This window comes from Protopterus annectens, chromosome 9.part0 (assembly GCF_019279795.1).
Source record: "Protopterus annectens isolate FY-2018-M chromosome 9.part0, PAN1.0, whole genome shotgun sequence".
Taxonomy (NCBI): domain Eukaryota; kingdom Metazoa; phylum Chordata; order Ceratodontiformes; family Protopteridae; genus Protopterus; species Protopterus annectens.
In genome coordinates, this window is record NC_056743.1 from 1,334,648,351 (window position 1) to 1,334,675,611 (window position 27,261).

At 41.0% G+C, this 27,261-nt stretch overlaps 1 protein-coding gene across 2 annotated transcripts in view; it reads right to left on the reverse strand.

Moving 5' to 3' along the window:
- The window catches only part of LOC122812057 (G protein-coupled receptor kinase 5-like), a 1,528,223-nt gene that overhangs the window by 12,438 nt on the left and 1,488,524 nt on the right, over positions 1-27,261 (reverse strand). The window contains exons 14-15 of one of the 2 annotated variants that reach the window (XM_044084306.1): positions 23,882-24,019; positions 15,454-15,585 (exon numbers count right to left, since the gene is read on the reverse strand). In XM_044084306.1, coding sequence (XP_043940241.1) covers positions 15,454-15,585; positions 23,882-24,019 — 270 coding nt within the window. The remainder of the gene's footprint in view (positions 1-15,453; positions 15,586-23,881; positions 24,020-27,261) is intronic. The other variant, XM_044084307.1, reaches the window with a different exon arrangement.

Sequence of the window (27,261 nt, forward strand, 5' to 3'; positions counted from 1 at the left end):
CCCAACACAATAGGTCGTCCTGGAGGATTATTGAGGCCCTTGTGTATCTTGGGAAGAAAATAGAGATAAGGTAAAGATGGTTCAGTAACCTTGAGATGATAAAGGGTTTGTTCATCAATAATGCCTTCACTCATGGCAAGTTCCAAAAACCCATCAATCTCAGCCTTGAACTTACAGCTCAGATCTATAAAGAGATGCGTATAAAATCTAGCATCACAAAGCTGTCTTTCACTCTCTTTCTCATAATCTGACCAGTTCATCACCACAATAACCCCCCCTTTGTCTGCTTGTATCACCGAATCTTTCCTACTTTTAAGTTGAAGGAAAGCTTCCTTTTCACCAGCCTCCAAATTATCTTGCATAAAACCATGATCACTATTATTAATAGAATGTAGTTCCCGGAGCATACATTTTTGAAAGGTTTCTACATATTTATTCATTGGTGGCACAAACTTAGAAGCATGAAATTTAAAGCCACATTCTTCTGAAACCTGCTGTGTTGTATTGCCCCCAAAGAAAATCTTAAGGTTCAAAAGTCTACAAAAAGATAATAAATCCTGGACAAAATCATACTCAGACACACAAAAGCTAGGTATGTAGTTGAGACCTTTATTAAGCATTTTATACTCATTCTTTTATAAAACAGCTGAAAAAATATATATGACATCGTTTGCAACAATTTTGGTTCCAACAGTTGTAACATTGTCTCTATAGTAACCTCGGCATTTGTGTTTTCTGCACCCCTCATTTCCTGTTGTACCTAAAGGGGCTTTCTTATTACAAACCATCTCATTACAAATATTTCATTTGTGACCTGGTGACCTTTGAGAGTTTTCACTCTCGTTGTCAGTATGGGAAGAAAAATCTTCCTCAGACCCGTCACTGCAAGGCTGCTTAAGAGTAGACTTTCTTTTCCTTTTTGGTCTGGGCACCTGGTATCTATTGGTAACGAACTTAACTTTTCTGGATTGTTCAAAATAGTTCCCTGAGTATAGTCCTGTTGATCCCTTCGAAACGTATTCATTTTCTTGGACTTGAACTCATTTTCCATTGTTAATAAATCTTTACTTAATTTACTCAAACATTCCTTATATTCAGGTTCATCCTCCCATTTTTTAGCATCCTGACACATTTGTAATACTTCTGCATTCAAAATATCAATTCTACGCTGATGGAAAGTTTGCAAGGCTCTAACAAACTCCATCGTAGAGTTTTGTTGTATTTTAGACCATTCTTCCAGCAATTCTGGATCAGGTTGGCCAACAAGGGGTTTAAGTCTAATCCTTAGACCCCTAGATGTAATGTTTTTTTCCATGTATGCTGAAAACAGCCTACTATGCCAAACACTGGACCTCAACGCCTTCATTTTTTTTATAAATGTTGTCAAACTGTTGTCAAATTGTATACAACACTCTTCTTTAGTACTATTAACTGTCCTATTATCCACTTGAGTAATAGCTAAAGATGTAAATAAGTGAGTGTCGTTTTTATCAATAGTCCTTTAAGAATAGTGATAAGATCCATGTTGAATGTAGTCAATAAAAATAACTAACCCACAATATAGATCTCAACAGTTGTAAATAATACAGAATTATATATATATATATATATATATATATATATATATATGTGAGACCTATAGACTGTTTATCAATAATGGTTGAAACTTGTCACCTAAAGGGTTACCAATATGTTGACTCAACACTCAGACACCAAAGCTGGTATGAATGGAAATGAATATTAATGCCAACAAAGCAGTTATTATCACAATCTAAACAACCAAAACCTGAAAATTGTTTGAGTCGATTAAGACATACATAAATGGTTAAAAGAACAGTACAAGTCCTGCTAGGAAAACAATATTGTAACTTGTTCAAATTAGTAACATACACTCAAAGGACCCCAGTCCTTACCCAATGTTAATACAACTTAGTGTCATATAGTCATAAAGATCTCCGAGGCCTTCACTTCAAATAGAAAAATGCACAAAACATATGTTGCACAACAATAGAAAAAAGGTCACACATTTAAAAAATATATAGCCGATTTACAAATCGAAAATAAGAACTTGTGAGCTTACATTGCCTCAGTATAGTCAACCAAAGTCCGAAACTCAAAGGCAATGCCCACTATTCTGTGCGACTGAGAAAAATCAGAAAGCAACAAAGTCTCAAAAAAGTCACCAAAAGAGCCCAATACAATTGAGCTATTGTTGCATCCCGACTCAAGCTGACTAAATGAAGATATCCAAGTACACCAAATTTGAAAGTCTCAGCCCACCATATAATGGCGTATTGCCCACATGCTAAATCTAAAACAAATTAACAAAAAGCTTGTTTATATGGCTGGAAATAGGCAAATCATATGTTGCGCATTAATATACATCAGACCCCAGGTTAAAGGAACGTATAACAAATGTCCCAATATATCCGAACAATAGTTGAAAAGTACAGTTGTGTACACTTACCATAAATGTAGATGTTCGAGTGTATTCACTGTTGCAGTCATTACATTTGGGTAATCTGCTGGCAGGTTGCCCTCAGTCGGCCTGATTAACAAAGTCTTGGGTCCTGCGTAGGTTGCTGTCCCTTCTTCCATGACGTCAGGTCGTCAGGGGTATAAAACATGCAGCCGACACCATTTTCATCAGTTTTTCTTGCTCCAGATGTCAGGTGCCCCCCAAATGGGGAGCAAAAAAAAAAAAAATATATATATATATATATATATATATATACACACACACACACACACACACACACACACACACACACACACATGTAATTTAGAGCACAAAAAATATACCTCCAAATAAAAGCAAATACACCAAAAAGGCGTTTGAGCATACTAAAGGAAAGAAGAGGTATAGTAAGAGAAAAACAGGGGACTGGCGGGTGGTTAACCAGGACTGCAACAGTGAATACACTTGAACATCTACATTTATGGTAAGTGTACACAACTGTACTGTTCTTCGTGTTTCACTGTTGCAGTCATTACATTTGGGTAGAATCCCAAAGCTATGGCTGGGAGGATGGAATTATACAGCATTAGGAGCAGCTATAAGGCCCTGCAGGACAGCAGTGGCAAAGCCTGCTCTGGATTTAGAGAAGAGAGGTAAATGGTAATGCTTGGTGAACGTATGAACTGAGCTCCAGGTAGCAGCTTCTAGAATGTCTCTGGTAGGAATCCCTCTGAGAAATGCTGCAGAAGTAGATGCAGCCCTGGTGGAATGGGATCTGATCCCCCTGGGGACAGGTTTACCATGGTGCATGTAGCAGAAACGAATACAATGGCTTTATCCATTTTGAAATAGTCTGCTTTGAAATAGCCTTTCCCTCTGCCCCTGAAGCAAATGCCACCAGTAATTGCTCAGATTTTCTTAGAGAGTTTGTCCTGTTTAAGTAGAATCTTAGTTGTCTGTGTACATCCAATGAATGCAGAATCTGCTCACCCTTGTTCTGTGGACTGGGGAAAAAGTTTGGCAGATGAATGGTCTGATTAAGAGCCACACTAGATACGACTTTAGGCATAAAGGATGGATTGGTCCTGAGAGCCACCCTATCCGGGTAAAAGATAATAAAAGGCTCCACTGCCATGAGAGCCTGTAGTTCTGAAATCCTTCTAGCTGAAGTGACTGCTAAAGGAAAAACTGTCTTCCAAGAGAGAAATTTTATGTCTGCAGTAGCAGCTGGTTCAAAAGGAGGTAGGATTAGTTTTTCCAACACAAAATTGAGGTCCCATGCAGGAGTTGGTGCTCTCCTGGGAGGTCTTACATTTTTGGCCCCTCTGAGGTACTGCATTAGCAGGGGATGAGAAAAGAGGGGAGGCTCTGTGTTGTAATGAGCTGAAATGGCAGAGGCATGGATTTTTATGGAAGAAAAAGATAGGCCCTTGTGAAGCATCTCAGTTAAATATTGCAGAATCTGAGGAATATTGGGCATTGCTGTGCTTATTCCTTGTGCTTAGTTCCAGGCACAGAATCTTTTCCATTTATCAGCATAAGATTTTCTAGTGCTAGGCCTTCTAGCCTCCAAAATGACGTCCATCACAGGCTTGCTGAGAGATGTAACTGGTGAAATTAGTTGATTAGCCATGCTGCAAGATTCAGAGTTTGGAGCTGAGAGTGCAGAATTTGATAGTTCTGCTGAGACAGTAGATAAGGTGTCTGAGGCAAGTACCACGGAGGAAGGTGCAACATATTGTGTAGGAGCGGGTACCAGTGTTGGCGAGGCCAGTCTGGAGCAATCAGAATCATTTTTTGGTTTTTCCTGTCTGACTTTTAGTAAGACCTTGGAGAGCAGAGGGGGAAAGGCATAGACTGATAGGTTTTTCCAGCTGAAGGATAGAGCATCCACTTTCCAAGCTTTTTTGTGATGAATTCTTGTGCAGAATTTGTCCAACTGATAGTTTTGGGGTGAGGCAAAAAGATCTATGTCCAGGCTCCCCCATTTGCATGTCAACATGCTGAAGATTTGCAGATCCAGTTTCCATTAGTGTGGGTCCATAAGATTTCTGCTTAGTTCGTCTGCCAGAGTATTTTGCTTTCCTGGCAGGAATTGAGCTTGTAGATGTATTTGGTAAGTCAAGGCCGTGTTCCACAAGGCCATGGCTAGTCTGCAAAGGGGGTAGGAATGGGTACCCCCCTGCTTGTTTATGTACAACATGACTGTGGTGTCATCTGTCTAGTAGTTGTCCTGGATGAAGATGGTCCTTGAAGGCTGTCAGAGCATTCTGTACAGATAGCATCTCTTTCTGGTTGATATGTAGGTGCATTTGATTTGGGCTCCATTGGCCCTGAATGCATCTCCCTGCCAGGTGCGCCCCCCAAGCATAATCTGATGCATCTGTAGTCAGGGTTTGGGTGGCAAGGGGTGGAATGAATGACAGTCCCTTGTTTTGGTGACAAGCCTCTGCCCACCATAGGAACTCTTGCTGCAGGCAAAGAATGATAGGAATCATTGTTTCCAGGCTGTGACAATGTTGACTCCATAAGCTTTTTAGATACCACTGAAATTTCCTCATATGCAGTCTTGCATATGGAATTATTAGAATGCAGGAAGCCATGAACCCCAAGGCCTGCAGAATTTGTCTTTCAGATATCTGGGTTTTTGTGGCCACTTGTTTGAAGTAAGTCATCAATTGAATTTGTTTTTCTGGCATGAGGTAAGTCATATGGGCAGTTGTATTCAAGCTTACACCCAGGAATGTAATTACTTGAGAGGGTACCAGCTGTGATTTATTTTCGTTTATGGTGTACCCTAGACAAGTTAGAAGCCTTTTTACAAATGCCAGATGCTTTAGAAGAGTGTCCTTGTTTTCTGCCTGAATTAGACAATGGTCCAGGTAAGGATACATTTGAATGTTTCTATGTCTGCAAAATGCAATCACTGGTGCCAGGCACTTTGTGAAGACCCTGGGTGCAGTAGATAAGCCAAAAAGCAGTGCAGAGAACTGGTAATGCAAATAGCCTGCTTTGAAGCGGAGGTATCTTCTGCAAGATTCCCTGACTGGGATATGCAGGTAAGCCTCTTTTAAGTCTAGAGTTACCAACCAGGCATCCTTGCCTAGCATAGGCAATAACTGTTGTAGAGTCAGCATCTTGAATTTTGGAATGTCCAGAAATGTATTTAGAATGGATATGTCCCGAATTGGATGCCATGATTTGTCTTTTCTGGGTACCAGGAAAAGTCTTGAATAAAAACCATGTCCCTTTTCCTTTTCTGGTACTGGCTGAATAGCCCCCATATTCATGAGGGACATAACTTGTTTCTGGGTCTCTGCCCACTGATTTGGAGGCAGATCTGGCCATCCGTTTGGGATTGGCAACGTGTGGAAATGAAATCTGTATCCCTGGGATACTATATTTAAAACCCACTTGTCCTGGGTAATTAGTTGCCAATTTCGTGCATGAAGTGCCAGTTTTCCCCCCAAAGGAGCTGCCAAAAGATAAGTGCTCAGTGATTGCAGAGGAAAGTCATTGAGACTGTTTACCGTAGGAAGGTGCCTTGCTACTTCTAGATTTGGAGGTGGAAGCCCCCCATTGTTTTATTCTGTAAGTTCCTTGTGACTGAAACCTGGAGCCTTTGGAATGTCTGGGTTTGACCTGAGCGGCTCTGGTGGGTACTGGAAAGGACCAATTCTTAGTAGGCCAGTGCCTACTGAACCTGGGTAGCTGCACTTGTAGGAAATATTTTACAGTTTGCATAGATTTAGCTTTATCTTCCATCTTTTTCAAAACTTCTTCTGCCTTATTATCAAATAGACTGTCCTGTTGTAAAGGAGCATCCAACAATTTTGCTTTAACATGATCAGGCAGACTTTGCTCCTTGAGCCAAGCATGCCTTCTTATCACAGATCCAGTTACAGCAGCCCTGCAAGAGGCCTCCAAGGAATCAAAACCACATTGCAAAGTATGCTGTCCCACTTGTTCAGCCGAATGCAATAAATCCTGCAACTCTTTAGCTTCCATACAGTCAGAAATCAACATCATTTTCTGTTTAAGTAAGCCCATGACATGCTGCTGATATTTAAGCATATGAAATTGACAGTTTAAAGCCCTGACTGCCAAGGTTGCAGACGTGTAAACCTTACTCCATCTATCCAGCACTGTGGAGTCTCTATCAGAAGGGGTAGGATTTTTAGCAGTAGAAGCCTTAATGCCCTTGGGAACCTGAGAAATGGTTTCAGGGTCTGCAGTAGGGTTTTTAAAAAGGAATTTGTGGGAGTCAGGACCCCTGTAATATCTGTCTGGCTTACTAGGAGACGGAGGCAGGGAATCAGGAGCCATGCTGGATTCTGAGAAAACATCATTAACAATGTCTAGAACAGGAGGTATAGCCAAAGGCCTATACTGAAGAAGAAGAAGGAAATCCCTAAGCCTCTTTTTAGATTCTGAAAATTAGTGAAAGTGTTCCCTTAAGGTATGCAAAGTTTCTCCAAAAGAGAATTCCTCAGGAGGAGAAGCAGAAGGAATGGAATCTTCTGCATCAGTGTCCTCATAAGGTGGAACAGATAATTCCTGATCAGAACAGGAATCAGAAGAAATATAAACCTGATCTGATGATTCACAGTCAAGTGCCTTGCCTAGGTCTCTTAGCAGGAGGGGGATGGGAACCCCTGATCAAGGTAATTAAATCCTCAGCCATTTTGATCATTTGTTTTTTAGGCATAGGAGCCTGTGCATCATTTTTTTTAGACATAGTAGTTGATTTTGGCCTAGGTTTTGAAGACTGCGTCTGTTTAATATACAAATCTTTAGGCCTGAAAACACCCTCAGAAGCCGGTGCCTGCTCAGCAGTTCCGGACCCATCTAAGGTAGAGACATCCGTGGGTTCAATACTTAAAGTGTCTCGCGGCATACGGCATCCGAATGGGTCTCAATAGAGGCCTGCGAATCAAAAGTAGCAGGTATCAGGGGCTGCGAAAGCGCCTCACTGCGTACCGGCGACTGGCTTAGGAGAAGCTTCGTTGCCGGTTTTGGACCTCGACGGTCTGTTTCTGTCTTTTTCTTTGCGTTTTTTGTGTATTCCGGTAGTCAGATTGCTAACTGACGACATTTCTGGATAGTTAAATCTTGAGCCAAAATATTTTGATGCAAAAATATACCTACGCTTAATAGTGCGTTGATTAAATTTAGCACAAATCCGACAGCAAGGCACATCGTGGTCAGGGCCTAGGCAAGGAATACAGTACAAATGAAAATCCTTATGAGGTATTTGCTTCCCACAAGTAATACAATTATTAACTTTTACCGACATCGGTAAAGAGCAAGAAAAAGTTGCCCCAACGGGGTACTTAGCTTTAGGTTTAAGACGTCGGTTCTGAAACTCAAAAATGAAAATTTCAGGAGTTGGCCGACCGGCACTTGCAAACTGCTTCTGCTTCGGGCACCGTGCGGCAAGAAAGACTGATGAAAATGGCTTCGGCTGAATGTTTTATAACCCTGACGACCGGACGTCATGGAAGAAGGGACAGCAACTGACGCAGGACCCAAGACTTTGTTAATCAGGCCGACTGAGGGCAACCTGCCAGCAGATTACCCAAATGCAATGACTGCAACAGTGAAACAAGAAGATCAACAACACTGTAGTCCACGTACGGCATAGTAGGCTGTTTTCAGCATACATGGAAAAAAACATTACATCTAGGGGTCTAAGGATTAGACTTAAACCCCTTGTTGGCCAACCTGATCCAGAATTGCTGGAAGAATGGTCTAAAATACAACAAAACTCTACGATGGAGTTTATTAGAGCCTTGCAAACTTTCCATCAGTGTAGAATTGATATTTTGAATACAGAAGTATTACAAATGTGTCAGGATGCTAAAAAATGGGAGGATGAACCTGAATATAAGGAATGTTTGAGTAAATTAAGTAGTGATTTACTAACAATGGAAAATGAGTTCAAGTCCAAGAAAATGAATACGTTTCAAAGGGATCAACAGGACTATACTCAGGGAACTCTTTTGAACAATCCAGAAAAGTTAAGTTCGTTACCAATAGATAACAGGTGCCCAGACCAAAAAGGAAAAGAAAGTCTATTCTTAAGCAGCCTTGCAGTGACGGGACTGGGGAAGACTTTTCTTCCCATACTGACAACGAGAGTGAAAACTCTCAAAGGTCACCAGGTCACAAATGAAATATTTCTAATGAGATGGCTTGTAATAAGAAAGCCCCTTTAGGCACAACAGGAAATGGCAGGACAAAAAACACAAATGCCGAGATTACTATAGAGACAATGTTACAACTGTTGGAACCAAAATTGTTGCAAACGATGTCATAAATATTTCTTCAGCTGTTTTATAAAAGAATGAGTATAAAATGCTTAATAAAGGTCTCAACTACATACCTAGCTTTTGTGTGTCTGAGTATGATTTTGTCCAGGATTTATTATCTTTTTGTAGACTTTTGAACCTTAAGATTTTCTTTGGGGGCAATACAACACAGCAGGTTTCAGAAGAATGTGGCTTTAAATTTCATGCTTCTAAGTTTGTGCCACCAATGAATAAATATGTAGAAACCTTTCAAAAATGTATGCTCCGGGAACTACATTCTATTAATAATAGTGATCATGGTTTTATGCAAGATAATTTGGAGGCTGGTGAAAAAGAAGCTTTCCTTCAACTTAAAAGTAGGAAAGGTTTGGTGATAGTACAAGCAGACAAAGCGGGTTCAACTGTTGTGATGAATTGGTCAGATTATGAGAAAGAGGGCAAAAGACAGCTTTGTGATGCTAGATTTTATATGCATTTCTTTATAGAGCCGAGCTGTAAGTTCAAGGCTGAGATTGATGGGTTTTTGGAACTTGCCAAGAGTGAAGGCATTATTGATGAACAAACCCTTTATCATCTCAAGGTTACTGAACCATCTTTACCTTATCTCTATTTTCTTCCCAAGATACACAAGGGCATCAATAATCCTCCAGGACGACCTACTGTGTCGGGTCGTGGGTCTCTTACTGAGCCCATCTCTATATATCTTACAAAATATCTTAAACCCTTATTACAATGTGTTAGAGCTAGAATTAAAGACACAACTGAGTTTCTTAACATCACTGATAATTCCCAATTAGAGGATCATTGGCTCTTGTGTACATTGGATGTGACATCACTGTATACTAATATCCCCCACTGGGCTGGACTCATGACACTGGAGTTCTGGCTTTCAGAACTGAAATTATACAAACCTGGTTTTAATACGTTCTTACTAGGTTTGGTAGAACATGGGTTAACTAAAAATGTTTTCCTCTTTAATGGCGAATTTTATTTGCAGATTAAAGGTACCGCAATGGGGGCTGCCTTTACCCCTATATACGCGGACCTTTTTATGGGATACTTTGAAAATCATGTCATTTATGACAGGAATCATAACATCTTTATGGATGACATGGATATTTGGCGTAGGTACCTGGATGACTGCTGGATGGTTTGGAAATCTGATGTGATATACTTACACAAATTTGTCAACTACTTGAATGAAAATAAATGGGGTATCCATTTTACTGTTGAAACCAATAAAAAATCTATTCCCTTTTTGGATGTTTTGGTGACAAAACAACAAGATGGTTCTTTGGCTAGTACAGTATATAGGAAACCTTTTCATTCCAATTTGTTGTTGCACGCCTCCAGCTGTCATCCAGGTCACATTACGCGCAATATCCCTAAATCCCAATATATGAGAAATAAGAGAATATGTTCTCGACAAACTGATCTCATTATATGTAATATGATCTTACCAACTGGTTTATTGAACGTGGATATTCAAACAGGCCTTTATTCCAGACTAAGACCATTGTAGATGGTATGTCTAGGGATCAATTATTAACTTATCGTGAGTTCAGGTCTGGTCAAAACCCGAAAATTAGATTTACTACAACTTTTGGTTAAAATGTTACCTCTTTTACCAGGGTTATACATAAATATTGAGACATACTATGCACTGATGAACATCTAGCTAAAATATTGGATAGTAGATGTTATTTTTCCTACAGGAAAGGAACTACCTTAGGGGGGCATTTTAGTTGCTACAAAAGACATCCATCTGGTGTATTATATAACAACAAAATACAAATGTCCATAGGGGGAACTAGGCCATGTGGGTGTTTCCCTTGTGATCACTGTACACTTTGTAAACATGTTCTAAAAACCAAAGAATTTTCAAGTAAGAATACACCAAAAGTTTTTGATATTCACATTCTATCCAATTACAATAGTAGTTGGGTGATTTACCTTGCTGAGTGTTAGTGTTCGGCCTTTTATATAGGCCAGACTTCTAGGTCTTTTAAATGTAGAATTTCTGAACATTTGAGTAACATATGCAGCAAGGTAATCCCCAATGCCTTATATAAACATACCCACGTCCACACAACTGCTAGATTCACATTCACCATTACTGACGTTCCAAGAATAAATGGCATGAAATTTTAAATAAGAAAGAAAAAAAATGGATTATACGTTTAGGGGGGTCTTTTTCCCCAGGTTTGAATGACCATCTATGATATAATTCCCAGTCACTTTGAGTTATAGTGGTTTATATATTTTTACTTTTCATTTTTTATTTTATATGTATATTCCTTTTATTATGGCTATGTGCATGTATGTATATATATATATATATATATATATATATATATATATATATATTTACATATACATACATACAATTATATATTATTTATATATTTACATGTGCAATCATCACAGTTTTATTAATCACATTTAATTTTGTTTTTTCTAGATATGGTGTGTATATTTCTTTAACTTTTTTTCTGGTAACAGGATATGGTTGTGATTGGTGGTTTTGTATATCTTGTGATTATATAAACATCCTTTCTATTACTGACATGTTATTTATTCACATTGATAAAGGTAATTGTGACTGAAACTGGTCTGTGACAATAAAGAGCATTTTCTCCTTTCTGCTGGTCGTTTTTGGGTTGCTTTATTCAAGAAAGACAAGCAAAATAGATTAAAAGGTAGTTGGTATTAACTGACACTACAGCAGATGAGCCCATTAATGGTCCCTGCAGATAAAGGTTCAGTACAATAAACTAGGATACATATCTGTCTGCTCTGACTGATGTGAAAACATTAGACTCCCATTGCTTTTGACGGCTGACTTCCGCCATGTTGAACCATTAAAGGTTACTTTTTTGCACTGTTGCACTGGCAACTCTGCCCCTGTAAATTTAGAAGTGAATAAAATCCATGAATATCCACTTTGGAAATGGTTACAAGACTTGCAAAACACAACCAAGTAGATCAGGCAAACAAGAAAGTGATTCTGTCACACAAAGGGAAGTTTAACAGGTGAGTCAATTTTTGCTATCTAAAAATATATAAATAGAGTGATACACATTCCTATAAATATATATATATATATATATATATATATATATATATATATATATACACATACATATATCTATATATACAGCCGCGGTGGTGCAGTGGTAGCGTTGTTGCCTCACAGCAAGAGGTTCTCCCGTTCGATTCTCGGCTGGAGTGCGGGGAGTGCCTCCTGTGTGGAGTCTGCATGTCCTCCCCACGGTTGGGTGGCGTTCGAAAGACATGCGTAAATGGGCGTGCCTTCGTTGAAGGTTGGACGTTGAGCTGGCACCTCGGCGTTCGTGTAAATCTACTGCCAATCATTAGCGGACAGGAGTTCTGCTGTGGCGACCCCTAACCGGGAAAAGCCGAAAGACAAACAACAACAACATGTATATATATGTATACATATGGTTCTACCTGACATAGTCGAAACCACACAACACCGACAACCACATCACCGACACCACATATTCGACAGTCCATAAACACGAAACCACACATAACCGACAACGAAATAACCGACGGTACACAAACACGAAACCCCATACACTGCACACACCACAATAACAATTATTAAAAACAAAACACATCCCCATTCCACAAACCACACACACAACACAAGCACACCAAAATCCTTACAAGCCCACACTAAACCTTACCCTAACCCTAAGGTCCGTCACTATCGCACACTTACCTACCCGCTCCTAACCCTAACTCACTTAACCCGCCCTATCGCTCCCTAACCCTAACTCACTTAACCCACCCTATCGCTCCCTAACCCTAACTCACTTAACCCACCCCTATCGCTCCCTAACCCTAACTCACTTAACCCACCCCTATCGCTCCCTAACCCTAACTCACTTAACCCACCCCTATCCCCACAGACCGTCAATCTCCACACTTACCTGCCTCGCACCCTAACGTCCGTCACTACCGCATACTCACACAGCCTTTCCCCATGTCGGCATCCTCGGCGTTGGTGTTGTCATCCGTCGTGTCGGTCTTCTGCATTGTCGATGTTCTGCCACTCGCGATTCGCGTCGGTCTTCTTCGCTTTCGATCTTCTGGAGCTCCGGATTCCGATGTCGGTCTTCTGCGCTGTCGACGAAGTCAGGTAGAACCATACATATATATATAATTTTATATATATATATAGCTATATATATGTATATATATATATATATATACCCACACACACACATTTTACATATATATATATATATATATATATATATATATATATGTGTGCGTGTGTGTGTGTGTGTGTGCGTATCTATATCTGTATATATATATATATATATATATATATATATATATATATATATATATATACACACACATACATATACACATATCTATCTATATATATATATATATATATATGTATATGTGTGTGTAAATATGAGATAACACAACTTTACTGACTAGCAAACACTACAGTTCAGCAGCTAAGATTTCTGTCTCATGGATCCAGGGTCTGCAGTTCAAGTTCTGATGTGAAGTAACTGTCTTTGTGGAGTCTGAATGTTCTGTCTCCATCATGCTGGGCTTCCTCTGGATATTCCAGTTTCCTCCAACAAGCATGCTTATTTGAATAGCTACTGTAAAATGGCCATATAAACCACATTTATCCCTATCTTTGTGGTCTGGGTCATGGCTGCAAAGGCTTCAGGAAGGGCAAGTTCACATATGCAGTTAATAATTAAATACATTTAAAAACTACATATATGCATTTTATCTCTAAGTAACAAGATAGTTGCCAGTTACACTTGAAGCAGCATGGGTTAATTGCTAATTTCACAGGTGGAATAACCAGAGCTCTTAACTTCTACAACCAAAACCTGCGACTAAAATGATTACTTCTGTAGCAAAGCAGGATGAAGCCCTAACTGCAGCTCAAGCAGCACGGGGCTGAATAGCGAACCAAGCCCTGAGGAGTCAATTGGGTGGGGGTGGGGTGTAGGGACTGAGTGCCATTTTTGCAGCTCACCTTTCGGGGGAGGGGAGGCAGAGTTTCCATCCATAAATTAGTAATTCACAGTGGACGCAGAAGGCTCTACTCTAGTAGCATGTATAACTCACACTGGGTACAGTGTAAGACTCTGACCAATCAACTTGGCATTTTTGCAGCTCAACTTTTGGGGAAGGGGCAGCAGAGTTTTCATCCACAGATTAGTAACTCTGAGAGAACACAGAGGGCTCTACTCTTACAGTGCATACAAGTCACACTGGGTACAATGCAAGACCCCGAGGAGTCAACTTGGAGGATAGGGACTGAGTGGCATTTTTGCAGCTCACCTTTTGGAGGAGGGGCAACAGGGTTTCCACTTATAGATTAATAATTCATTCACAGAGGGCTCTACTTTAGTAGCATGTATAACTCACACTGGCTATAGTGTAAGACAGCTGCAAGTGCAAAACAAAAAAGACCTTCAGAGCTAACATGATGGTGGTACAGTTAGTCAACCTCACTTCCTCTCTGCTCACCTTCCCAGATGCTTACATTAAGGTTTTTCCATTTGTACAGCCCTGGCCCATAAGGACTATGTGGGACATGTACCAGGGAAAGCAGGATCAGAAGACTGTGGAGCTAATGGATACATCAAGATCTTCCCACACTAAGCATGTGCTGCATGAACTACCCTCTCCCTTCAGACCACTGGGGAATCGACTTGAAAGTCTTGCTACTAATCTGTAATGTCCTGCGCTATCAGGCACTGTAAGTCTTTATTTGTCTTTACGACCCAAGATGGACATTTGGAAAATGAAGGCATATCAGAGATTCCCAAAGCCAAGTTTCAGCCAACATTGCTGACAGTTTGTGTTAGCTACAATGGGGAATCTTCACCTTTGTGATACTACCTATGTCCGATCCATAGAAACAGGCATGTTAAATCTTATATCTAAGGGCAGTTAGTCAAAGCAGCAATGAACATTTAAAACACTGCTCTAGACTGTGTTTCACATATGTTTTTATTGACTCTATAAATTATTTTAATTTCACAGGATAAGAGCACACATGGAGCACAAATTAATGGGGCAAAAAGTAGGGCCCTCCACCACAGTGTATAACAGAGTGGGATATCCTGATGGGGGTACAGATCATACACAGAGGTAAATGGACAGGCAGTAACACAGTAACTATAGCAGGGGGTGTTCTAATATCCAGCCATGAAAAAGGCTGGAAAAACAAAAAAGCTGTAGGAAAGTTCCACACTGTTTTTGGAGGGTGCGTGTGGGGGGTTATTCTTAAACACATTCTTGTCTTCTGCTGAACTATAAAGGCCAGATAGGTGTCAAAAGTTGCCATCTGAATTGTAGGAGTAGAAGTCTTAACAGAACATCCTTCATGTTTTTGTTAGAATGATTAATGTTTTTGCAATACTGCTTCAAGGTCTGCAGTTCAAGATCTGACCTTCAGTCACTGCCTGCATGTCAGCTGAGGCAACACACACCCTACTTTTCCAATTCTGTCTCTGCTACGGATCAAATTTTCTAAGCACAGATTATATAATTCTTACTTTCTTCACATACTTAAAATTATGGGTTTCTACACCGAATATATACGTGGGTTTTATGCAAGCAACAGTCTTAAAACACTTAATACATAAACAAAGAGGGTATTATTACATGTCGTCGGAAGAGTCTGTAAAAAAAATTACGTTTGGGAGGCTCCTGAAGTTGTTTCCAGTCCAGGTCTGGAGATCGAGTACCATTTGGTCCAAATACATTCAGGTCTTTGAAACAATCTGTTTCAATCATCTGCAGGTAGGGAGAAAAGATAATTAAAAATAGGTTAATTAAAAAAACAATTTTACAGCCTTGTCAATAAATCACATAGCATTCCATTTCCAATCATTAACATTATGCCTTGCCCACATTATCCCATTAAATATCATACAGCTATGTCCTACTGGCTCAGTATGTCTAGCAGTTTCCAATGAGGTACTGAACTCGAATGTAAAACTAAGCACTGCAACTTTGTAGTATGGACTGATAGATCCACCTGTATTGTTTACCAGCAAGGGTTCTAATCAGGGCCAGACTTGACTACAATGTAAAATCACTGGTTATAGCATTGGCACAAATATATCATAGACAACCATTAATAACCAGCCTGTTAAACCATGCCTCAAAGACAGTTTTTGCAGCCAAAGCCACCTCAAATGCCAAGCTTGCAAAATGGTCTGTTAAAACTATAGAGCTGCAACAAAAAGTAGTCTAAGTCCCTTAATATTCTGTGCATTTCAATTCTGACACCATTATTAGCAACTATAATATATAGCAGCATGGCGTTGAAGTTTCTACTGTACTATAAAATAAATTTTGATAAAAGGAAAAAGAGTTTTTTGATAATACTCTACTGGGACACTAAAGGGAGAGCAATGCTAATACCAGCAAGCTACAGTCACAACTGAAGTCAAGGTGGTGAGCTGAGGGGAGCCTAGACATCCCCAGAGAATGCCCCAAAGATTTCTGCCTGCACTGAGATAATGTCAGCTGGGCAAATGCTGATGGAAATAAAGCCAGTCTAAGAAGCAGGAATACAGCACATCTCTCTCTCTCTCATACAAGTATGCCACTTCACAATCTGCACATCCTAAATCAACACGGACAATTATCCCACTTGATGCACACTACCAGTCATGTACCTTCCAAATTGGCCAGCTAATTCAGATTGTCCTCTGTAGCGAGCTTGTGGTAAACATCCTCCCACGGCCTCTCTGTCAGACACCCCAAGGTTGGGAAATTGATACTGTTCTAATACACTACAACTTTTTTGGTAAATTGATCTCCGATTGATGCTGCTAGTAATTAAACCCTCCAGCAGTAGTAATGGGCCCCTAAAACCTTAAGAAATGCTGCAATTTTATTTGCAACTTCCAGCAATTATGCCATTTCCCTGTTCACAAAACAGGCACGGACAATAGCTAGGATTCGGACAGAGGAAACTGACACATTTCTGAGAATAGTAAGCACAATTCCTCTGCATGACCCTTCTTTTCTGAGCTCCAAGCACTTCCTTAAATTCCTATGCCTTCTCTCTCTCTAGACTCTGCTATTTCTCTACTTCATTAAAGATACAGCAATCATCATCATAAAATCAAATAACTCAAAAATTCTTGTGTTGCACTGCACCACACTTTTGTGTGTCCAGTTCCATTACTGCTAATCTAACACTCTCATTATGGGAAGTCTCACTAAACATACACGCAAGATTTGCAGTTGGTCTACCCTCTGCACCATATTAGTATGAGGCTCTAGGCAAGTTGCACTGGACAACAGATACAGAACTCAACATCAACAACTCACAAACTGCTACACAAACATTCATATGAGAACTTGTCAAGATTTTCTAGCCTGATATCAACCCAGTAGGTATTTAAGTTTGTCCATGAAATTACCCCAAACAAGGAGCACAATATAGTACAGTTTTGTACCTACCATAAATGTAGATGTTCGAGTGTTAATACAGCTGCAGTCATAACAGATGGGTTCTCCTGCCGTCAGGCGGGTCCTAGGTCGGCCGAATTCCAAAGTCTAGGTCCGGCGTCGGTTGTCGTCGCTTCTTCCCTGACGTCAGTGGGACAGGGGTATAAAGGAACCAGCCGACGCAATTTTCTTCAGTTTTTCTTGCCCCAGATGTCAGGTGCCCCCAGAAGGAAGGCAATACATAACTTTGTGTAATAATGCAGTGCAATATAATCAAAATACAGTAGTTGCAAGCAAATACATCATAAATGAATACCCCAATCAGGTTGTATGAGGATGTGCTAGCCTATAGGCCTGTCCCAAGAGGGGAAGGAGGGAGGGAAACCTGGACTGCAGCTGTATTAGCACTCGAACATCTACATTTATGGTAGGTACAAAACTGTACTATGTTCATCGTGCATACAGCTGCAGTCATAACAGATGGGTAGAATCCCAAAGCTAAGAAAGGGGTGGTAGGCACTAGGTGGAACTAGGAGGAGCCAAAATGCCCTGCAAGACTAAAGTGGCAAAGCCTGCTCTAGATTTGGAGTATAATGGTAGGTTGTAGTGCTTGGAGAAGGTATGCACAGAACTCCAAGTGGCTGCTTCCAAAATATCCTTGGTAGGAACTCCTCTGAGGAAGGCTGCAGAGGTGGCTGTGGCCCTGGTGGAATGAGTTCTAATGCCTGTAGGTACAGTTTTGCCATGAAAGGAATAGCAAAAGCGTATGCAGTGGGCTATCCATTTTGAGATTGTCTGTTTGGAAATTGGCTTTCCTTGAGCTCCTACCGCATAGGCCACAAAGAGCTGTTCTGATTTTCTGAAAGGCTTTGTTCTGTCCAAATAATAACGCAGTTGTCTGTGGATGCCAAGGAATGTAGTAATCTCTCCCCTTTGTTTTGAGGATTAGGATAAAAAGTAGGTAAATGTATGGCCTGATTTAAAGCTACCCTGGATACCACTTTAGGCATAAAGGACGGGTTGGTTCGTAAGGAAACTCTGTCCTGATGGAAGATGATAAAAGGCTGGACAGCCATGAGAGCCTGTAGTTCTGAAACTCTATGAGCTGAGGTGATAGCCAGAAGGAAAACTGTTTTCCAGGCAAATATTGCAAATCTGATGAGGCAGCTGGCTCAAAGGGAGGCAAGGTCAGTTTTTCCAGAATGAAATTAAGATCCCAAGCAGGTATTGGTTGTTTCCTTGGAGGTCTTAAATTCTTAGCCCCTCTGAGGAACTGTCTTAAGAGAGGGTGAGAGAATAAAGGTGGATCAGTGTTGTATTCTGCAGAAATGGCTGAGGCATGGATTTTGATGGAGGAGAAAGAAAGTCCACTGTTTAGCAGTTCAGCCAAATATTGTAGTATTTGAGGTAAATTCAGTTTTCCAGGGTCCTGGCCCTTTTTCTCATTCCAGACACAAAAACGTTTCCATTTTGCGGAGTAAGCTTTTCTAGTTGATGGCCTTCTGGCCTCCAAAATGACATCCTGCACCTCCTTGGGGAGTAGGGCCTGCTGTGATGCTAAGGAATCTTCCATGCGGCTAGATTGAGTGTTTTTAGCTGACTGTGAAGAGTTTTGAAGCTGTGCTGAGTCAGAAGAAGAGGCATTAGAGGCAGGGTCCATGGTGGGGAATGCGTCAGGCTCCTCAGGAGTGGGTACCAGTGTTGCCTTGGCCAGTCCGGAGCAATGAGGATCATCTTTGGTCTGTCTGCTCTGGTCTTCAATAGAACTTTGGGCAGCAGAGGAAGAGGTGGGAAGACATAAACTGTCACTGATGTCCAACTGAAAGAGAGAGCGTCCACTCTCCAGGCTTTTGGATGGAAGATCCTAGAGCAGAATTTTGTCAACTGATGATTTTTGTGGAAGGCAAAGAGATCTATGTCTGGCCTTCCCCATTCTTGGATTATTTCTGTAAAAACTTGAGGATGCAACTTCCATTCGTGTGGATCTGTCATATTCCTGCTTAGGTTGTCTGCCAGCGTGTTTTCCTTGCCTGGCAAGTACTGTGCTTGTAGTTCCATTTGTAAGTCCATGGCCATGTTCCAAAGTGACATGGCCAGTCTGCATAGGGGGTAAGAATGTGTTCCTCCCTGCTTGTTTATGTACCACATAACTGTGGTGTTGTCCGTTCTTATCAATAGTTGACCTGGTTGTAGAAGGTCCTTGAAAGCTATAATAGCATTTATTACTGCTAGCATTTCTTTTTGATTGATGTGAAGGTGCTTTTCTTTTTGGGACCATTTGCCCTGAATGCACCGATCTGTCATGTGCGCCCCCCCCAGGTGTAGTCTGAGGCGTCTGTTGTGATGACTTGATTTGCTTGAGGCTTGCTGAATGGAAGACCTGTGTTTGTTTGACATGCTTGAGCCCACCACAGAAATTCCTTTTGCAGACATGAAATTAGTGGTATTATTGTTTCCAAACTGTGGCTATGTTGAGACCATATGTTTTTCAGGTACCATTGTAGTTTCCGCATATGCAGCTTTGCACATGGGATTAGTAAGATGCAAGATGCCATGAATCCCAGAGCCTGCAGGATTTTCCTTGCAGTCAGCCTGGTGCAATTTGCTAGTGTTCTGAAGTATTGAATTAGTTGCCCCTGCTTCTCTGGCGTGAGGTAGGCCATCTGGGTGTTTGTGTCCAAATTGGCACCCAGGAAAATTATCTTCCGAGAGGGTATTAGCCTTGATTTCTTTTTGTTGACTGTGTATCCCAGAGAGTTCAATAACATTATTACATAAGCCAGATGTTTCAGAAGAGTGTGCTTGCTGGCCGCTTGGATCAGGCAGTCGTCCAAATAGGGATATATTTGTATCCCTTGAAGTCTGCAGTAGGCAATTACTGATGCCAGGCATTTCGTGAATACTCTGGGCGCAGTAGATAAGCCAAAGGGCAATGCAGAGAATTGATAATGGGTTGAACCTGCAAGAAATCTGAGGTACCTTCTGCAATTTTGTCTGATTGGGACATGCAGGTATGCCTCCTTGAGGTCCAATGTTACCAGCCAAGACTCCTTGCCCAGCATGGGAAGAAGTTGCTGTAGAGTGAGCATCTTGAATTTTGGTACGAGTAGAAATGTGTTTAGGATGGATAGATCCAAAATAGGTCTCCAATCTTTTCCCTTCCTTGGCACCAGAAATAGCCTGGAATAAAAACCTTGACCTTGTTCGTGTAGGTACCTCTTGAATAGCTTTCATGTTTATGAGATCTGTAATTTGCCTTTGTGCCTCTGCCCTTTGATTGTGTGGCAGGTTTGGCATGCCTCTCATTTTTGGAAGGGTGTGAAAATGGAATTTGTAGCCTCTGTTTACAATGTCCAGGATCCATTTGTCCTTTGTGACAATATGCCAATTTTTTGAAAATAATGCCAGCTTTCCTCCTAAGGGGGCTGCCATTTGAGACCTGGTTGGCATGCAAAGGGGAAAGTCATTGGGTTTGCTTTCTGAAAGATTGCGAGTTGTCCTCACCACCTCTTTGTGTAGGAGCTTGCCATTGTCTGCCTCTATACGATCCTTGGGATTGTCCCCTGCCCCTCGGGCGCCTGTATCTGCTTCTTTGGGGTCTGTCTGTGGCAGGAAAAGACCAGTTTTTGGAAGGCCAATTTCTACTAAAACGTGGGGGTTGAACCTGTAGAAATTCTTTCACAGTTTGCATTGATTTAGCCTTTTCCTCCATTTTTCCTTAATACCTCCTCAGCATTAGCACCAAATAGTACATCCTTTTGAAGAGGGGCGTCTAGTAATTTAGCTTTGACATGATCAGGCAAGGCTTGTTCCTTGAGCCAGGCATGCCTACGTATGACTGATCCTGTAACAGCAGCTCTACATGAGGCCTCTAGAGCATCAAAACCACATTGTAAGGTATGCTTACCCACTTGTTCTGCACTATGCATCAAATCCTGCAACTCCTTCAAGTCTGGTTGTTCAAGTTGTGACATTTTACTTTTCAATTGTGATAACAAAAACTGTTGGTATTTTAGCATATGAAACTGACAGTTTAAGGCCCTCATGGATAAGGTAGCCGAGGTATATTCCTTTTTTCCCCTCCTTTCTAAGGATCTGGAATCTCTCTCGGAAGGCAATGGATTTTTAGCAATGGAGGCCTTAACTCCCTTGGGGCCCTGTGAGATGGTTTCTGGGTCAGCAGCATGGCTCTTGTATAGAAATTGGTGTGAGTCAGGGACCCTGTAGTACCTGTCAGGTTTAACTGGAGCTGGAGGTAGAGAGTCCGGGTTAAGGCAGGCCTCCGAGTAAACATCATCTAGGATGTCCAAGACAGGAGGTATAGCCAGAGGCCTGTGCTGAGGAAGCAAGAGAAATTCCCTGAGCCTTTTCTTGGAATCTGAATAATCCTGGCCTTCCCAGTGGAAGTGTTCCCTTAAGGTATGCAAAGTTTCCCCAAATGAGTAATCCTAAGGGGGGGATACAGAAGGGATGGACTCCTCCGCATCAGAGTCTTCAAAAGGGGAGTAAGAATGTTCCTGATCATCAGAGTGCTCTGAAATAATGGAGCCCTGATCAGAGGAGGGGGAATCTTCCTCCACTCTAGGCCTTTTGTCCGGAGGGGGCTGAGAACCTCTGATAAGAGTAATTAAATCCTCAGCCATTTTAAGCATCTGTTTCTTAGGCATGGGGCCTGGAGATGGGCCCTGTGTAGCTGGTCTCTTAGTGCATGGTTGCTTTAGACTTTGTGAAAGCCTTGATGGAGAAAGAAGAGGAAGGTCTGAAGACACCTTGAGTGGAGGTGGACCTGTCCACATTCTGAGTTTCAATGCCAAGAGTGGCTTCGGTATCTGTAGTAGGGGTGTGGGCCGAGGAGCCTGCAACCTCGGGCACAGGAGACACCGTCAAAGACAGGTCGTCGGTAATCAGGGGCTGTGTAGGCGCCTCGCTGAGAACCGGACCACGTGTAGTCGGCTTTGGCGTGGTGTCGGTAGAGGCCGCGGACCTCGTGTGTCGGTCCTTGTCTTTGTGTTTTTTAGACAAAACCGGAGTCGGTGTATCCGACTACATAGTATAGTTAAATGCTTTCCCAAAATAATGCTGGGCGAACTCCGCCCGATGCTTAATAGTGCGTTTGTTGAATGTAGCACAAAAGCGACAGACCGAGACGTCGTGGTCTGGGCCTAAACAAGGTATGCAGAGGGAATGGAAATCCTTATGCGGTATTTGCTTCCCACAAGAAATACAGTTATTAACTTTGTCTGACATCGGTCTGAGGCAAGAAAAGTTTCCCCAACGGGGTACTTGGCTTTTAAGAAGACTTCGGTTTCCAAATTTTCGTAATCTCAGGAGCTGGCCGACTGGCACTTGTGAACTGCTTCTGCTTCGGGCACCGCGCGGCAAGAAAGACTGACCTAGACTTTGGAATTCGGCCGACCGAGGACCCGCCTGACGGCAGGAGAACCCATCTGTTATGACTGCAGCTGTATATACGATGAACATCCATATGTTCTCTTAATCAAAGGTGGAATTTGATGCTCATCACTAACATCAATGGAGTGCCTCACAAATTCAAGACAGCCTTGAAAGCTTACAATCTCAAAATGACATTACGGTCTAACTGTGGAGCCTTTGAATCTTAATTTTCACAACATTCTACATTGCAATGTGAGTTGGTAGGATAAATTCCAACAACAATGTATACTGCTCTGTGAATTCATGTCCTAAACAACCCAGCCAAACCAAATTAATAATAAAGCATTTACATAATGTGCAAGAAACCATATTAAGGCAAGGGAATTAACCTCATAAATCAACTTCATCTACAAGCTAACTTGCAAGAGTCCCTGCGTGCAGATTGCTCTGCAAGTTCTAACCTTAAAAGGAGTTCAGATAGGGCAGTTTACTTACACATTTAGGACTACAACCTTTAAATATAAGTAGATTAACACAGAGTCTAAATCCTTAAAGATACATAATATTCTGTTCTTCAGTAATACCTGCCTTTCTGATGCTTTCTGAACAAGTACACACATGAAATACTCTGCTTAAAATGTATGTATGTATGTATTTGTATTACATTTATGTAGTGCAGTTTATCTACCTGCATGTTTCACTGACTGTTCTGACACTACCCTCTGGGTACCCATGGCTTGCTATGCATACATGTTTAGTAACTGATAAGAATCTTCTGTTATCATGTAATCAGTTGTATAATATTCATAAACATTATTCGCACAGTTGCCAGCATTTAACAGACTTGATAAAATAAATAAAGCAATGTATGGTACAATGTGCTCTGATAAAAAAACACAAACACCTTTAATGCTTATCACTGTTCAATATATTCAGATATAAACTTCTAAATCATTTAACATAACTGTCAAATGTTTTATGTTTGAATTGTTTTCCTGTCATAAAGTACTAGATACTGTACTAATGAGCTTTACTCTCTGGGTATCCATGTAAAAAAGCTCCGCAGAACAAGGTCAATAAGAAAAACACATATATACACACCAGCATCATGTGTATGTGCAGACAAAAATAAACTCTAAAGATTATTTAAAGACCAAACTATAAACAAGACCTGCTTCTCAACTCATGAAAAGAGTGCACACATACGTATATAGACTCATACTCAACGTACCTCATTTTGCCAAGGGATTGAAACACTGCCAGTGCTAAATTTGACATAGAAATCATTGTCTGTTTGGTCCAGGTTCACCCCTTTTACTGTTGAAAATTGTTCAATATCTAAAACATCCTTGCAGTACACAGCTCGAGGCTTTAAAAAAGAAAGAAATAAATGCAACATTTAGTGGACAGTCTATATAATAAGTACTGATTCTAAAGCCAGAACCAAAAGATACTGACAATCATTGTTTATTATACATAAGACAGCCTGAAAGCACATATACATGGGTATCTGTAAAAAGAAAACATATATTGCAGGTTAGTTTTTATATACAGTGCTCTTCTCAATTACTAAGAAAATAGAGTGCAACACAGATAACAGATCTTTGCTGCTCTGAATATATCCGAAAGTGAAATTTTTTTGCAATTTGCTAGATCACCATCATCTTCTTTTGGCTGTTCCCATTAGGGGTCGCCACAGCGGATCATCTGTTTCCATTTCTTTCTGTCCTCTGCATCTTGCTCTGTCACACCAACCACCTGCATGTCCTCTCTCACCACATCCATAAACCTTATAATCATTACAAATATGCTGATGACTTCTGAGGTGCCTCTGCCTCTCTTTTGCCACATGCAACTATTTCTTTTGTATTCATTTATACATTTCCTCAGCTGCCACACTATTTTCTTTTCTTCTTCCAAGTAGCTTTAGTTTCCTCTTAATTCTTGCCATCCCTAGGACTCATTGTGGACCTAACCCAAACTCCCTCTTGGGAGATGGCAAACATTTTACACATTACAAGTGCAGTCCTAACACTGCGGGATGCAAAGATCGCTGAAAAAAAAACATATTGAGTAAGGACATGGAAAAGAGCCTTTTATATCGTCATGTTGCATTTTCTAGCGAGGGTACTGGGACAAATGATGTTTCCAATGAATTTGTGGAGCTGATTCTTAAGGGGTCCAAAGAAAGAATAAATGTGTTAGCAATTCTCTCAGAGGAACTTGCATTAAAAACAGAGAACCAGACAAGGGTTCCCACTGACCCATTATTATTTGCACTGTAATAGATAAGCAGTGGTATGTGTGGAGGCGGAAATAACTTAAAATGTCATTATACGTGGATAATGGGGCATGACAGAATGGGAGTGAGCAGCAGATACCAGTTTGCTTGCAGCACTGATGACACATGTCAGAGCTCAGATGCATCATTAGCAGGAAGGAGCCTAATATGCTCAAACTACATAGCAGTGCACTGCTTAGCTGGCAGGTTACGCATGCACAGTAAATTACATGTACCTCCCATGAGCAGCAAAATGCCAAGGGGGTAAGATAATTACACTTCACAGGATCAGAACACTAGCCAACCTCAGCCCTTACTGGAGAACGAAGGGACTGGAGAACTGTTCCCAAGCAGATGCTGAGCAGATCCTGTGGACTGCCACCCCCCCCCCCACAAAAAAAATCAACATTTTAGTAGTGTGTGTGTGTGTGTGTGTGTGTGTGTGTGTGTGTGTGTGTGCGTGTGTGTGTGTTTGTGTGTATAGATACACACAGATACGGGTATATTTTATTTTCAGTCTGATGACGAGGGAAGTCCACTGGACCAAGAACAGCCCATTTTCAGTGGAGGCCCAGGAAGAAAAGCTCCAAGCAAAAAAAAAAATTGATACATTATTTACATGTTGCAAGATGACCATAATTATTGAGAAATATATAGTATGTTAAATATAAAACATATAGTCCTTGAACATAGTAAGTTAGGTTTACAATGAGTATTGAAAAATAAGCATACAAGTACTGGAAACAGTAGTACATCGTAGGGTGTAGATCTTCTTATACATTGAGTACTGAAAATAAGCATACAAGTATTGGAAAACAGTAGTACATCAATGGTAGAGAGTGGATTCCCATATTGTGGGTATGGGATATAAGTGATGAATACAATAGAGAGGAGAAAGAGAGAGTGTTAGAGGGGTGCTTAAGTTGGAGCGTGATATATATGCACATACATATCTATACAGGAGTATCTTATTATTTGTCTCACCCAAACACACACACACACACACACACACACACACACACACACACACACACACATATATCATTGAGCGACATTCAATAATAATTATACATATCCTTCCTTGAAATGTTATTTATTTAAATCGATAAACTAGTTAGTTTACCAATCAGTATCCTTTTCCAACCACTTAAAAAAAATAATCTACATACCTCATCTTGTCTGAAGAGTGGTACTGTTAAGGAAATAGGTTTAGCATCCTAATATGTAGAGCTGGGTTTACAGTCCGAGGTAGAGTTAGCACACATGAATAAGGGTGTGCAGAGGAGGCTTCTTTGATTAGCCTTGATGGACCACCTCTCAACCCTGCTGAGTCATTACAATGCAAGGTATAAGCAAATGCAGGGGGTCCTCCTTGCTCAACTTCCCCAGCAGATTCACAACAGTATGGAATTCCCCATTGCTGAGTTAACACTAGATCATTTAATTTCCATTCATGAAGACTTGGGCACATATGACTAACTGATAACCAAGTACTTGTGGGCGGAAGGGATGTAGGAGGTTTGCAGATGAATCCACTCTGAGTGGTTGTGCTCCAGGCTGTTATGGCTAGTCTGTAAAGTTGACAAAACTGGGATCCTGTTGTCTGCTGTACACATTATGGCAGTATTCTACCCTGAGGATCGACCTTTGATTGCTCAGTTGACCTCAGATCCATGTTAGTAAACCCCCCCCCCAAACAAAATCTAAGGCCTCAGTAGTCATAGTCTGAGAATCTTGCTAAGATATGAATGACATCCCTGGGCTGGCCTATACTTGATGTACACATTATCCAAATTACTGCTATACAGAAAGGATAAGGTCGAGCTCCCAGTAAATGGTTTCTCCAGTACCACTTGATCCTCTGCATGTGTGACCTGGACAGAGGTACCATGAGAACAGAAACAGGCATGTATCCTACTGCTTTCAGGAAGGCTGTCATGTCAGTCTTCCCTGCAGTGCTTCTGAGGAAGGAATGTAGAAGTGTGATCTCATGTGGGAGAGGGATACTTCCTGATTTACTGTCTATCACTTCTCACTAAAAGGTCTTGCTGGTGGCTGGGACGAGGTTGGAAATGTAACAGTTGCCAGATATTCATAGGTTGTTTCTAAAATCTTCAGTATATTTCAGGGCTCTGGTAAACTATTCATGGAATGTGACCTTTAGGAAGAAGTCATCTAAAAAGGGGTATATGTCATAACTTTTATTCTAAGGTGGGTAAACACTGGAGCTATGCATTTGGAGAATACCCTGACAGCATCTGAAAGCCTAAACAACAAGGCAGTATTTTGGAAATATGCTTCTTCAACAAATCTAAGGAACCACCTGCGTT